Source organism: Lagenorhynchus albirostris, chromosome 4 (assembly GCF_949774975.1).
Source record: "Lagenorhynchus albirostris chromosome 4, mLagAlb1.1, whole genome shotgun sequence".
In the NCBI taxonomy this organism is placed as follows: Eukaryota; Metazoa; Chordata; class Mammalia; order Artiodactyla; family Delphinidae; genus Lagenorhynchus; species Lagenorhynchus albirostris.
In genome coordinates, this window is record NC_083098.1 from 23,051,722 (window position 1) to 23,068,381 (window position 16,660).

General features: G+C 37.9%; 1 protein-coding gene across 5 annotated transcripts in view; it reads right to left on the minus strand.

Annotated features, from left to right (window-relative positions):
• Nucleotides 1–16,660, minus strand: part of INPP4B (inositol polyphosphate-4-phosphatase type II B) — a 728,360-nt gene that overhangs the window by 195,963 nt on the left and 515,737 nt on the right. For all 5 annotated transcript variants that reach the window (XM_060147684.1, XM_060147683.1, XM_060147686.1 and 2 more), the window contains one exon: nucleotides 7,418–7,490. In XM_060147684.1, the coding sequence (XP_060003667.1) occupies nucleotides 7,418–7,490 (73 nt within the window). The remainder of the gene's footprint in view (nucleotides 1–7,417; nucleotides 7,491–16,660) is intronic.

Consider the following 16,660-nt stretch of genomic DNA (forward strand, 5'->3'; position numbering starts at 1 on the left):
ACACTGTAAAAGGTCTTTTTAATACGCTAGCACACCACCTGCTTTTCCAGCAATTGTGAAAGCTAAGTGCTCCAGTTCTGAACTGTCAAGGTAAAGATGCCAAGGAAATGTTCAACAAAGCCAAAACATAGACAACACATTAAACAAGGATGGCTGTTCAAGCAACCTGGGGCAGAAAAGATAAACCAGAGTGATATCGTAGGGATGATCTTCTCTTTTCTGTGTCTGTGTTGAGGACATCAGTGGATTAGACAAGGAGTTTTGGAAATCTGGATTCAGGGTTGAGGGGATCATCAGAATGCCAAACAATGAAGATTGTCTTTAATACAGTTCTCCAGAATAAGCTCATCTGTGATTATCTTCATGCAATTTCTTGCTTTCAGGAGGTGGTAGATGTCACGTATTTAAATGGAATCTGACTTCATTGGCTTCAAGCTTTACAAAATCATTATTTTAATGTACTGTAGATTCTTGTAGAGAATCTATTCATTCTATAGCTTTTAATTATGCAGTTGTTTAATAGTTTCATCATTCAGCCGAATGTACATGCACTGCCCATTCTCCAAATGCTACATTACGCTTAGTAAAGATAAGTCTGTGTAAGCCAATTAGATAATGACATTCTCTCATTTGTAGTTGAAAATACCTTAGATTTAGATACATACATCTTAAATGTAGATTGGCTCTTTTTAAGATTAGATGAGAACTAAAAATCCTAAATAGAAATCACTAAAAGACTATCCTAAGCAAGGCTTAGAAAAGAGAAAGTAAGAAAGCATGACAGGAGCTCAGAAAACACAGCAAAGAAAGATCTCTTTTAAAATAATAAAGATGAAACGAACTATTAAAAACTAAATTCCCCCAGAATTTTAAATTACTTTTCTTTAGTTGTGTTATAAAATCTAAATTATGTTATTGTTTGTGCTGTTTTTAAAGGAACAACAAATAAGAATAGAAATAGTATATAAGCTGAGTCAGACAAAGTGCTGCTTCCCTAGTCTAGCCAAACCCACAAGCTCTTGGCCTTCCATCTTCAATTCAAGGCCAAGAACAAGAAAAACTATTACAGACGCAGAATAAAACATAAAGATAATATTTGTGGGGATTTAGTCTCCAACTGGTGAAAACTGGCAAGTTCAATGTGTAGAATTTGGAGCTTTGGTTTTGGGTGGTCAGAAAAGAGATTTGCTTCATTCACTCTAGTTTGAATGATTTTCCCTGTTCATTCTAATTCAGTCATTAAAGTAAAGGACAGATCTACAAAAGTGTCCTTTTCTGGTTCATATTTCATGCTGAGCAGCCTGGAATGACCTGCAGTTCATGGAACTCAAGTTGTTTCTTGCCAATTTGCCTCTGTTCAAGGTATTCCCTGCACCTCAAAGGAACGCTCCTTTTTCCTGGCTACACATAATCATCTTATAAACTCAGCTCAGCAAGCACCTCCTCCAGGAAGCCCTTCTTGACTTCCCTCTGCTCCCTCCCTACAGTTGTTTCTCTTTTGTACTCCCCATCCCCATCTCTATCATGGTTCTTATCAGTTGTGCTATAATTGTCTGTTTACTGCTCTGTGTCCCCCATTAGAATGTAAACTTGTGAAGGCCACGACTGTACAGTTTTCTTTGTCCTCATGTTATCTCCTGTACCTAGCACAGTGCCCAGTATATGCAAACATTCCACAGAAATGAGCTTAACCCTTACACCTCAGATGTTTCTCATCATTACTTTCCCTAATAGGTGAACAGTTAGGGCCCTGACAACTGTGTGAATTGAGAGGGGAAAATGCAAGAGGGAAGGACATAACTAAAAACCTCTCTTCAAGAGAGAGCACAGGCATCAGAATAAAAGAAGGAAAACCACAGCCGAGAGAAAGCCCTGCTCACATTTGTCCACAAGATGTTAACCTTTTGACTATATCCTCTTCCTGCCTTTATTTTTCTTCTAGTTTACCTAAGGTGGGCAGTGGAGGGGGTAATAAACTTACAACAGGAAGACAGCTGAAGTATTTAAAGGTGTCTAAGAGATGATTTCTTTGATTACCAGGCAGTGAAATTCACTCTTCCATTGAAGCTACTTAACACCATAAATATGTTAATACACGGTAATGAAAACATGACAATTCCAAAAGAGCAAGGTTAATGGTGTGAACTGAGAATGCCACCTTCCATATTAGTAAACAAAAGATGTTGCAGCCATCCAGTCATCACATTACAGCCTCCCAGAGGGAGAACCCCGAGGGAACTTGGGATGGAAGCAAAGAGCGCCTGCCATCTAGCTGTCAACTGCTATAGCCACCCTGCTGGCAGGCCCTGAGGAGACTCAGGATAAGAAAATGCAGGACACTGGCCCCAGATAGCTGAGGTGCACATCAAAGGAATGATCTCAACGAGCCCAGACTTTGCATCTTCCCATACATAGAAAAGTGCTAATTTCATTAGCTTGAGATGTCTGGTTTTCTCTAATTACCAATAATCTGTTGATGTTCCGACTACCTGCTCTTTGTTGCAAAAACTCCTATATATCTTGGCTCCGGCCTCGCCTCTTTGGAGCAGTTCCTCAGAGTGATCTGAGAGTCCTATCTCCGGGGGCTTGAAGTCCTAAGAATATCCGCCAAATAAAACATAACTCTCGACTTTTAGGTTGTGTGTGTGTGTTTGGTTTTTTTTTCGGTAGACAATGGACTCCATTGGATTCGTTAAAACAGCAAAGGGCAAAGAAATCTGGTGAGTAAGTAAGTACAAAGGATAAAGGGCCAATGTTATAAGCCAAGATGGTCCCATATTTTACACATCATGGAGTTATAAATACAAGGGCAAAATCTATTTAAACTAGTATGGAGAAAACACAACAGAGATATCTTTGTTAGCATAAATTGATATGATCTAAGATTTGACAAGGTAGTTGGTTTAGTACCTCATGAATGAAAAGAAAAAACGGGGAAAATGGGATTTGTTTTTTGGCTGGAATTCCTCAGGACTCAAAATGAATATAGAGGGAACTATTTTTCAATGTCTCTCAGAATATCTCCTAAAATATTCTGTCATGCCTTGCTTTACATGAGGTGGTAGTGAGGAGAATGTCACCCAATATTCATTTCAACTGTGTGGTATTGTGAAAGGCAGTTAAAGTCTACGGCGCCATAGGAGGCAGGAAAAAACTTAAAATGAGAATTTCATAGTAATTTTTAGGGAGAGTAATAAATTCTTTCATTTCAAACCTAAATGATTCAATTTGAACATCTTTCTCACGGAGAGAAGAATAACAGTGCAGTTTTCTGTTACCTGAAGCGTCAATTCAAACGATAAGATATACCCATTATTAGTCATTTGACAAATATTTACTGAGTGCCTATTGTATTCTGGCCCTGGAGACACAGAAATAAATAAGCAACGTTTCTTCTTAAATAGCACACAATTAGGCATCTTCCGTACGGCAATAGTAGTAGATGGCTTAATCCTATTGGGGGAAAAAGAATCAAAGATATAGTGGACTATTTCGAGAAAAATTGCGATTTATCTGTGAGGCAAGAAGAAAAACACCAATAAATTCTCCAAACAGGAGGGAAACTGCCTGTGTTTAGGGCAGAAAGCAGAGTAGTCCCCGCATTGTGGCTTAGATTCTAACTTACACAGTCATGGAAATCATCGTTGTCAGATACACCCTCTGTGAGGGCAATGGACACACACACTTTAATGTAAAGCATGAAAGTCGTCTTTAAAAACTATCAAGGATAATTTCATGACTCAAGCAGTATGGAATTCAACCAAGAAAGATGCTGTATCAGATCGAATGCTTGCTGACAGGGGGAAACTCACTTGAAATGTGAAGATAATAGGAAACTTGGTGACAGGGCCCATTGGCTCCTCAGATTGGGCATCATAATATCAAAGTCCATGGACTGAAGTATTCTGTAGCATTATACTTTTACAAGGAAAATTGGGAGATTCAGGAAATCTAGAGAGAATTGTCTCCTTGACAAAAATGTTTAAAAAGCTCATCTGTGGTCAGGCTTATTAAAAATAAATAACTCCTGAGAAAGACAACTGTAAGTGACAAAGAATAGATATGTGACTCCACGTGAGACTGATGAAAATGAATACTTTCATGAAGTATTTCTAAAATGAAGGAAGACATAGCAAAAGCTAAACGATGCTCTACAGACTTCAGACATTGAGAGACAAAAAGGAAATCAAAGACTGTCCAGGTCAATTTGCTCATTGCAAAAGAATTGATGTCCAAAGAGGCTGACTTGTCTGGCAGGGTCACACTGCTGGTTAGCAGATTTAGGCTGTGACAGCAGTTCTTCAGAAGAGTCTGTCCAGTGCTCTGATATTAAGACCACCAGAGCACATTTGTTCTTGTTCTGCTGTAGGCAAGGCACCTCAGTTGATGAGACTTAGTAGGACACCCAACTCCGTGACCAGATAAGAGACTCTGCTGTCTACACTTCCCTCTGTTCAAAAATAACTTCTCCTACCCCCATCCCCCAAACAATATATCAACAACAAACAGTGCTAAGTGCTTTCACTACCATTTGCTTAAATGAATAAACAAATAATTAAATGGGTAAATCTGTTATTTTAACAACTTTATTTGATGAACTACAGAATTAAAAAATTAAGCAAAATGAGAACCTCACAATTCTAATACTGTACCTTCTAGTGCGTTTCCTGTTTCAGAGAATATAAAAGCCAACAGCTGAAAGGAATTTGTTTTCTCCTATAACTAAGGTACTTATATACCTTTTTTATGGAATTGTAAATTCTGCCCCCTCTCCTTTTTCTCATCTCTTTCTCCTCCTGCCCTCAACTCCCCAGGCTCCCAACATACACATTCAACTTGAGAGGCAAACAGGGCATGAAAAAGGTGAGGCCCGAGGGGGAAGAGCTTTTTCTTTGTAGTCTCACAATAGATAAGTGAATTTCCCAAGTCATGCATTAAACCTCTAGAGATATAAATAGAATAGTGAGGACCAGCTATGAGCTATGACATCCTTTTGCACTCACTCAGGAAGAACTTCATCACTCACTTGAGACTGGCAAGTTCCACATAATACACGAATACAGAGACTTGAGAAGAATGTCAATAACTCCCTTCACCTGAAGATTTTGAAAAACTACCAGATGGGAATATAGTGGATTAATTCCAAGGTTGCTGAGTTTAGACAAATAAATAGAAAAAAAGACCAAGGTACACACAAACCAAAGTCATAGGCGCATAGTCTAGCTACGTATGCTGTATGTGCACAACACACTTAGATTTGGAACAGAAACATTTCATATATAGCACTTAGTTGTACTTTAAAATAACTTTTTTAAAAAAATCTAGCTTTTATAACATTTGACTGTCATTTAGCCTTGTCTTTCCCTGATATAAGAAGGCTCATAGAAAATATTGGTGGCAAATATATTCCAGGCACTTCCGGATTGCCTGGACTAGGGACATTGAGAAATATCATCAGACCTAAGTGAAGAATCACCACCAAAACTGTCATCTCCAGGAAAAGGGAAAAGCAGTAATCAATCATCTTTCACTCCACTGAGTATATTTAAATTGCAGAGTGCAGCTGCTTCCATCACTTCCATATCACTTTTTGTCATATTACGGTTCATATGTTAGGAATTTGGAAGAGTTAGTACGCTTCAAAGACTCATGCCTTGCAGATTTTATGGCACAAGAATTAGGAGGTGCAGATTTACTTTTCACTATGTTCCCTTTGTCTCTTCTTCCTTAGGTGATATATTTTCTTACTCCGGGAGCCATTTTTCTCTTTCTCTTTGAAATTTATATTAAACCAATCAGTTTTTTAAAATGGCATTTCTCTTTGTGGGCATAAAAAAATTACAAGGTTCACATGGGTGAATCACTTAAAAAGTGTCTTATAATTACAGTGTAGATGATTCTGATGATAATTTGATTCACTCAAACTGCATTTAACATGAATGTAGTATCTCCCACATTCAATTTTATTTCTCAAAATTGACATCTGGTAAATTAAATAGATTATCTGGATATATTGAAATAAAGGACTAAAGGTTTGGTCAACTTTCAGGTGAAAAAAATATATGTGAGGAAGACCTTTTGAGGTTACATTAGTTATTTTATCCACACGGATAACTGATCAAGTACTTTATGGTACATGGCTGGTCTAGCCGTCCAGGTAGCCCCTTCACTGTTTAATGCATGTCCCTCCTGGCATTACATCCTTAATAAAAATTTTTAAAAAACACGTCACTTGGTCATAGGTTGAGAAGCAGCTGCTCTTCTTTGGTTTAATCCTTCATTCTAATAAGTACATTTAATGGGTGTTTTATTGCTATATTTTATTTTGAGTTCTTTGAGTCAAAAGGTTGCCTGTCTTTCTCCATCCCTGATTATTAGTGGCTTCCTGCAGGGGAAAATTGCTAATAGTTTAGGGGTTATGTATTAGTAAGCCTTTGAACTTTGTATCACTCATTAATCTGATTATCATGCTATCCATGTCACTGTTGAAATGTACAACATAGAAGGCTAGAAAAATATTAAGGTTTATTCTATTGTTATACCAACTTTTTAATTAATGGCTTTTTAGTAATAGCATGACCTGGTAATTAAGAGCAAAGGCCTTGGGATTAAAACTGGATTTAAATTCTGGACCTGCTATTCACTAGGTAGTGACCTTGAGCAATTTCCTCACCTGTAAAACGGAGATAATAATACTGCCTTCTTCATAGCACACATCAGAAAGCAAGGTAAGGCAAGGCATATGAGTGGCATCTCGCCTGCCACTTATTTGCCATTATTATCACTACTGGTAACATAATTTACGTTATCATTCAAAAATCAGTTCCATAATTTATAGATACATATTATCACATATTTTGTAATTTTACCAGATGTCTCAAAGTCATCATTTATCACATTGTTTAGTTCCTTGTTGAAATTCAAATATATTACTATAAGTAACACTACACACACACACACACACACACACACACACACACACACATATGTGTACACACACACTCAGGAATGTACAAATGTGTATATGAATTTTTCCTACTGAATCCATATACATACTGTTTTAACAACTTCATTAAAAGTAATAAACTAAAACTCAAACTAATTAAGAGCTTGACATTTCTAATACTCCCTCTTCTAATATCTCATTTCAGATGATACAAAATCCAAAAGCTAAAAGGAATTTGTTTTGCCATATAGCCAAGCTATATGCATGTATTTATATATATTATGTATCTTTCTTACAGACTTGTCAAGTCTAACACCACTCTGCTGACTCCACTCCCAAGATTACCAATATTTAATAAGTGTCTACAATGGTTCTGTAAGAATGCTGCTCAGATTCAGTATTGAGTTCACAGAAAAGTAAAATGTATGTTCATATGAAATGAATGTAAGTTTCCAAAAGGGAGGTACATACCTGCATTCAAAAAAGGTAGGTTATCTTTTCTGCTCACAGTTTCTGGGGCTGTACATTCACATACCAGTGCACACTAAGAAGGAATAAAAGAAAACATATTTGAAAATGATCAAATAAGAAATGAGATTCTTTTTTTATTTGCAAAACATGAGGCCATGCACACGGTTTCAAAACGTTCTGAACAAACATTTTTGTAAAACTATTTTTAGCTTTATCTTTACAATGAACCTTGTTTAACCTGTGATTACTTACTTCCATTTATATATAATATGATTATATTGTACAATTATAGACTACATTTCAGTTCCAGTTAAAGACTACTTAGGAAACAAAGTTTGTACTTTCTTTGTGGAAACGGATTATCCACATGCTAGAGATAGGTTCCTCCTATAGCAAATCACCTATGACAAGCTGAATGGCTTTGTATTTCTGTTGCCCGGGTTGATTTTCGATCAATAAAAAGCAAATTATCTTCTGGCTTTTAAGTAAAGGCAACTTTAAATAAAAAATAAAATATGTTACAGCACCTAATTTCATAAGGCAAAAAGAGATGTTTGTTTCTGGCAAAACGATGCAAACACTTGCTTATAAAGTATGAGGACACTTTATAAATAAGCTGATGTCTGATTTATGAATAAGCAATTTATAAATAAGTGGATCCAGAGATCACAGATCTATTAATCCATGATAATTAGATTCAGCTCATGATCCTTTACAGAACCAACACTTCTCTGGACAGAAGGAGAGAAGAGAGACACAGAGAGCACGTTGCCATGTTCCTAACGAGTGAACCATGGGTGGGATATACTATCTCAGATAAGCCATCCCTAAGCATGGGACTCTGCTTCAACCTCCTATGAAACTGTAACTAACAGAGGAAGCAAAACTTTTTTGGCTCCAGAGAGGCTGATAAGAAACCTATATTCACAAAGACAGAGACCAGTAATTATTTCTTTAGATGACTTTCCTTTAATCTCTAGCAACCGCCCCCCCGCCCGCCCCAGAGAAGAAAAAGGAGGGCTGGGAGAAGGAGGAAAGTAAATTTTTAGAGCAAATATATCAGACATAAACAAATAAATGCAAACAAAAACAAAACAAACAGACAAAACCCCAGAAAGTTCTCTGGGTGAAGAGTTTTAAGGGAAACAGCCATCCTTCTGTAGCAAGCATGGTGTTGTCAAGAGACTCCAAGGGCTCAGACTGCCCTCCCTAGTAGGATGTATCAGAATTGCCTGGGCTATTTCCCAACTGTTCTAACTATCTGTGATCCACCTCCGTTCCTCCTCTGGGGAGTGCCCCCCTCCTTGAGATTCACCACCACCGAGGTCACTGTTCATGATAGAATGTATTATGTCCCTGAAGCATTTTGAGAAGGAAGACAAATGGCTTAAAACATTGATTTAAATGTTACTTTCTGTATTCTTAAAGCCCACTACTCATTCCTCTATCATAACATTCATCACATTACTCAGGAAATTTCTTGATGGAGAAAAATGTGCTTTCATACTTTCTTTAGTGCTTATATTGAGATCCTAGTTTACTGAAAAAATGAATAACTGCAAACAACTCTTAAAATTTTATGTTCTCTAAATCATTTTTCCGACCAACCAAAAGTCAGAGGTGATCCCTTCTTTTAATCCACAGCTATTTTGGAGATGTACTTCCCAAATCACTACAGCAATGTGCAAGGATGCTTGGACATACTTAAAATTCTTTATTTCTCCTATTTGCAAAGTTTTGTCGACTTCTTTCAGGCTACATAGGGCTGTTAAAGTAATCTTTTGTAAACATTATGTTCGTCATATCAATGTTCTGTTCTAGAATGTATATAATGGTTATTTACTGTCCAATCAAACCCAATATTCTCAGACTGGGCCTCAAATCCTTTCATGCTTTGTCCCTGACATCCTTCCACATAATAACTTGGTATACAGCTCTAAGTCATCTTCCTTTCCAAAAGATCATCATCTACAATATCACTTATAGGAATGGTTTAGACTAAACTTTTTTAGTGAAGAAGTCCATAATTCACACAGATCAGGTATTACCCTGAGAAACTGCTTCCCTTTATGGAGGCAACCCTGCCTCTTTGAAATCAAAGATAACTTTCTGTTTCCTAACAAAAGGCCCGTTTTATTCCACCAAATGAATACAGACATACGACTTTTATATATTCATGTCTTCCATTCACACTGGAAGGCTGATATTTAGGACAATTTTAAACTAATATTCTTACTTTGTATTTTACAACTCTACTAGTCAGAATGCTCTCAAGATTTAAATCCATGGAACATACACAGAAAAATCCAATAAATATTTACTAAATTAATTAATATTTTCATATTTGGACTCAGCAATTATTTTTTTCAATTGTTTCCTGAGTGTACCTTTTCTGTCTCTATTTATTTTGATTGAAAGTTTTCAAAGCCAAGAACCTTATTTCTTATTTCCTCAGGCCATTTTTATTTTATTTTTTTTATGTTTTTTTACATTGACCTTAGAATCTTTTTGCACTGTGCTGGTTGCTACAGAGAATGCAAGGATGGAAATGATGTGGAATCTGTGCTTAAGAAGGTTCCACTATTTCTACTGTTCATTGCTATTATTATGGTGGATATTTGCAGCATTACACACTTACATGGTGTGCGCTCTCAATGTAATAACTTTACATTTGCGATTCTGAGCAGGAATAACAAACATCACGTGCTTTTGGTACCAGATGTAGCGCCATAAGCCTATTGATTTTGATTAATAGTTTAAAAAGTGTTATTTGATGGTAAGTGTGGCCAAGCAGACGAAACATATGATATGTAAAATTCTTGGAGCTAAATGATTTTGACTCTCAGCTAACATATCAATTTGCCATGCACTGAGCTAGAGAATTAGCAATATTGTATGAACAATAATCATAAAGCTCTGTATGAATCCATCAAGACACTTCATGGCCAAGTACTTTCACATCTGTTGATTTATTCCATCAATCACACTTTTCAAAGTTTGGTCTGGAGTCTCCTGGAAGTCCCTGATAACTTTTGCCTTTGCACCCTTTGCAGCATCTAGCACAGGGCGAAGACAACTTTATTTTCATATTAATACTAAAATATTATTTGTCTGTTTCCTTCTCTTTTTCTTTCGGGGCGGGGGCGGCGCGTGGCTTGGGGGATCTTAGGTCCCCGACCAGGGATTGAACCCAGGCCCTTGGAAGTGAAAGTGTAGAGTCCTAACCACTGGACCGCCAGGGAATTCCTGTCTGTTCCCCTCTCTCTTACAAGCATACGGGAGAATTTTCTAGAAGCTATATGACACAATCATTTGACAGTTAATGGTATGTGTGCTTATGTACTCTTCTGTTTTAAACATTTCTTGTTTGAGTTTCTAATATGATAAATGTCTATGGATATAATCCAAATAAGCAAAATCTCTAATACAGTAAACATCAATAGATAAAGTCCACATAAATAATTTGAAGAGTGTAAAATATGAGAATTGCTATGCTTTTGTGATCTCATTCAGTCTCATGGTTTAAGTACCATCCAAATATCATTTGATGACTTACAAATATATAATTCTAGCTTGGACATCTCACCTGAATTCTGACTTGAAGCTCCAACTGCTTAGATATATCCATACTTGGATGTCTAAGAGGAATGTCAAATATAACATCTCAAAATCTCCTGTCTTCATCCAACTGCTACTCTCAGTGTTGTTTTATATATATATATATATATATATATATATATATATATATATATCTTCATTGGAGTATAACTGCTTTACAATATTGTGTTAGTTTCTGCTGCACAACAAAGTGAATCAGCTATACATATACATATATCCCCATATCCCCTCCCTCTTGAGCCTCCCTCCCACCCTCCCTATCCCACCCCTCCAGGTGGTCAAAAAGTATAGAGCTGATCTCCCTGTGCTATGCGGCTGCTTCCCACTAGCTATCTATTTTACATTTGGTAGTGTATATATGTCGATGCTACTCTATCACTTCATCCCAGCTTCCCCTTCCCCTTCTGTGTCCTCAAGTCCATTCTCTATGTCTGCATCTTTATTCCTGCCCTGCCACTAGATTCATCAGTATCGTTTTTTTAGATTCCATATATGTCCGTTAGCATATGGTATTTGTTTTTCTCTTTCTGACTTACTTCACTCTGTATGACAGACTCTAGGTCCATCCAGCTCATTACAAATAGCTCAATTTCGTTTCTTTTTATGGCTGAGTAATACTCCATTGTATATATGTGCCACATCTTCTTTATCCATTCATCGGTCAAAGAACACTTAGGTTGCTTCCACGTTCTGGCTATTTTAAATAGAGCTGCAATGAACATTGTGGTACATGACTCTTTTTGAATTATGGTTTTCTCAGGGTATATGCCCAGTCGTGGGATTGCTGGGTCATATGGTAGTTCTATTTGTAGTTTTTTAAGGAACCTCCATACTGTTCTCCATAGTGGCTGTACCAATTCACATTCCCACCAACCAGCAGTGCAAGAGTGTTCCCTTTTCTCCACACTCTCTCCAGCATTTATTGTTTCTAGATTTTTTTGATCATGGCCATTCTGACAGGTGTGAGGTGATACCTCATTGTGGTTTTGATTTGCATGTCTCTAATGGTTAGTGATTGAGTATCTTTTCATGTGTTTGTTGGCCATCTGTATGTCTCCTTTGGAGAAATGTCCATTTGTTTCTGAGAAAATGGTAATTCTTTTTTTTGGTAGCCTTTCCCCCTGGAGTCTGGCCACGTCTCACTTTCTACATCAGTCACACCCTGATCCCGCTCATCTGCACTTCTTTCCTGAATCTTCACAATAATCAGACTCCATTCTTCTGTCCTTGCCTCCTTTCAGGCCCTAGTCAACACAGCAGCTGGAACAGTCCTCTTAAACATGAATCAGATTTCATACCTATACTCACAGCTCCTCAACTGTCTTTACATATAGCCCAGAGTCTAACACCTTCATGGGGGTTGGTCTTCCCTGCCCCATGAACCTCTGTCCTCAACTCCTACCACTCTGCTCTTTGACCCCTCAGTTCCAACCACACTGGCCTCCTTGCTGCTCCTTCAACACCACACGCATCTTGTCTCCTCAAGACCTTTGCTCTTGCTCTTCACTCTGTCTACAATTCCTATTCCTTTCAGATATACACATCTTGTTCCCTTCTTTCTTGCATGTTTCAGCTCAAATATCACATTACCAGTGAATCTATCCTTGACCATCCAGTTTAAGAAGGCCACAGCCCAGCACTCCCTAGTCCTTGCACTCTGTCGTATTTTTCCTATAGAACACAGCACCATCTGATGAACAGTATATTACTTTCTTTTTTACTGTTACTTTCCCAGAAGGTGGCATCCGTGTCTATTTGGTTCATTGCTGAATACGCAGAAACTAGTCCAATGCCTAGAACATAAAATGTAGTATTGTTTGATGAATGAATGATGCATATTATATGCCTTTTAATATTCTATAAAGATAAGTAGGGCCTGTTATATAATTTTCAACTTTTATATTTAGGGTAGATAAAGGGAGGAAACCTTTTGAGACAGGTCCTTAGCTACACAAGGACTCTAGTTTTTCCCTGATTAAGTCTGATGAAAGTCCACTTAAAACACCTCTTCTAAGTATGGGGTCAAAATAACCTAAGGGCAGCAGGTCATCAAAAGACTAGCTGGGTTAGCTTCATAGTCAAAGGGAGACATTATTACTCCACTTATACCATTTTTGCCATGGTCATAAATAAGTAAGGCATTTTCCTTCTTTTTGAAGAAATCACTACCACTTTGATCATTAGTACTCTGCAACGTTCAAATATAATATAGACATTAGACAAAAGGGGAAGACAAGGCAGGAGCTGGGTTTAACCAGCCTCACCAGAGGATTGTTAACCCTCCTGCCCTAACAAGAAGCCCAGGCATCTCTGGGGCAGGCAAAGTGGTGAACTGGGCTCTCTCAGTTGATCCTGTTGGCTTTTACTTACATGAGTTTTCTCATCTGTCACCTCACTTGATGATTCTGTTTCCTGGTTCTCCTTTCCTCAGTAGCATTTTTTCTTGACTACTTATTTCAAAGGTTTTTTAAAATTTAATTTCTTCTTCTTTCCTTCATAATCCTACACTCTTCACTACATCCTTATTACATGCTTTATTTATTGACTGGTCAGTTTGTACAGTGCTATAGGTAGCCAAATATTTTCCCTTCTAGGAGACAATTTTGGATTTAATTTCTTCAAAGTAAAATTGACTTCATTTATTCACTCATTCATTTTTTTCATGTCAGGCTCTGTTCTGGGAGCTGAGGGTAAAAGAGAGGACAAAATAGACAAATATCTTGCCCTCAGGAAGTTTAATTCTAATGAGGGAAATAAACAGTATATGAGATAAACTAAAAAGATATATAATGTTGGACAGTGATAAGTACTAAGGACAAAAATAATGCAGAGAAGAGAGACAGAGTTTTGGGTAGGCATTGCAGTTTTAGATATGGTGGCAGAGAAGCCTTTGGTGAGAAAGTGATTTTGTAGAAAGATCAGAGGAAGTGAGGGAGTGAAGCACAGTTACTGGGAAAAATGCTTCACAGGCCGATTGAATAACAAAGTTTAAGGACCCAGTTTGGAAATATACCTGGACTGTTCAAGGCGCAGCAAAGAAGATAATGTGACTGGACTGAAATGAATAAAAATGAGGAGGAGAGGAGGAGGTGAAGGACATGAAGGGGGCCAACACTTAGAGGACTTGAAGTGAGAATTTGGGTTTATACTTTCAGGAAGATGAGAGGCCATTGGAGGAATGACAACGTCCACATTACATTTTACTAAGTGCTGTGCTGATAACGGACTATGATGGTGGCGGGGGAGATCAGGGAAAGAGGATGGAGGGAGTCAGGGAGACGTTTAAGAGACCACTGCAAAAATCTAGGTGATAGACAATGTTGTTTATAGTGAAGGGCTCACGAGTTGCTGGGTTCTAGATTTATTCAGAAGTCAAAATCAACAGGATTTGCTGACATACTGACTGTAGGTATGAGAGGCAGAAAGGAGTCAAAGATGACCCCAAAATTAAAAACAAAAAGCTTGGTATACCTAATGTGATATTTCACCTAATATGTTAGCTTTGTAAAAGGATGATGTTTGTAGGCCTTTTGTGAATTTTTCTTTCTACTGCTACGTGATTTTAACACGCTGTGTTCTATTTCTATGTATGTACGTATGAAATAGAAGTTTGAACCAGTATAATATGGTGAATGACCCTCTGTACAAGTTTCCCTTGATAAAAAGTACATAATAATATGGTTTTAGGAAACAAGTAAGTAAATGTATGTGAGAGGAAAGAGTTTGGATTTTCATTTATATTTTTTTAAAATGTTTTTTCCTTTGTCATTTTTTTTTAATGTTGAAGCTTCTTTTAATTTATTTTTATTTATTTATTTTTTTTGGCTGTGTTGGGTCTTCGTTTCTGTGCGAGGGTTTTCTCTAGCTGTGGCAAGCGGGGGCCACTCTTCATTGCGGTGCGCGGGCCTCTCACTGTCGTGGCCTCTCTTGTTGCAGAGCACAGGCTCCAGATGCGCAGGCTCAGTAGTTGTGGCTCACAGGCCTAGCTGCTCCGCGGCATGTGGGATCTTCCCAGACCAGGGCTCGAACCCGTGTCCCCTGCATTAGCAGGCAGATTCTCAACCGCTGTGCCACCAGGGAAGCCCTCATTTATATTTTATTCCATGCTCTGGAGGTAATGTAAGAGTCAAGATTAAAATGTAATATTTTATATTGGGGTATTGTTATGAACTGAATTGTGTTCCTCAGACTCATATGTTGAAGTCCCAATGTCCCACGTAACTGTATTTGGAGATAAGATGTTTACGGATGTAATTAAGGTTAAATGAGGTCATAAGAGTAGGACCCTAATGCTAGGGCTGGTGTCCTTTACAAGAAGAGGAGAAGACACCAGAGTTCACTCTCTCTCTCCCTCTCTCTCTCTGTGCATCTGTGCCAAGGAAAAGCCTTGTGAGGACACAGCAAGAAATCTGGAAGCCAGGAAGAGAGCAGTCACCAGGAACTGAATCATCTGACACCATGATCTGGGACTTCGTAGCCTTTCAGAACTGTGAGAAAATAAATTTCCATTGTTTAAGTCTATGGTATTTTATTATGACAGCCCAAGCTGATAAACATAGGTATGAACCTTTTAGCTGCTCCTTATAAATGAGAGATAGCCTGTGTCACTCAATACATGACTATGGTTTTAAGAGTAGTTCCATTTCTTTCTCCCCCATTCACACAAACCAGTGAGAGGGATGTTGTTTTAGGGATAAACTCCATTTCAGTTACTTTGTCTTTTCATATACTTCAGCCATTGACTAACTTCAGGACTTAAATCACTATTAGTAACAGATTGTGTTAATACACTTCATAGAGATTCTGATTTAGCAGATCTGCAAAAGGGTCCCCACATTTGAATTTCTAACAAACACCTCTGATGATTCTGACCACGCTTTGAAAAACACCAAGATAAAGTTATTTCCACATAACTCTGCGAAATACCATGCATAGTGGACCTTATTACATGTCCTTCATGACTATTCCTAGGGATTGCCAGTAGGGTTTATAAGTAACTCTATGAAACACTTCACAAGAGGTCAAGGTTTACTAAGAATCCAGATAGGACAGAGCTAAAACCAACACTGCTTTAAGGGTTTACCATTTTAGTACACTTATGACTCCTACAAGGTACTTGCTGACACTACCACCTCCTATTTTTAGAACGGCTCAGTTAAGTCTTTATTTTTAAGTTCACATTACTAAGTCAGAAACATTATGTATGACTTTGGTGGGGCATATTCCTGGGTGTCAAGTTCTCCATTTATGAAAAGAATATGATTCAATTTGTGCTACCCCATAATAGCAAAGTTGTAAAGGAGTCAAGGGTGAGCCAGCTTTGAGAAAAATAGAGGTGGCTGGTAATAGACTGGGAACAGGGAAAGCAGGCCTGCTTTGAGATGGGAAGTGTTTTAGCTCCTGGTCTCCTAGCGCATGCGCTTAGTTCATTCTGTCCCCGTCTCCCACACCCTTCCCACCTTCTTAGCTTACAGATCCTCCCTCCTTAATCTTTGTAGTATAAGCATCCACGTGGTGGTGACTAATAGGAGTCTTACGTAGAACTCCAGAGCTAACAAGGGTTGAAGGACAGAGCCATCCACAAGGCAAGAATCTTAAATACACACATCCTAAAACGCTCTGCTG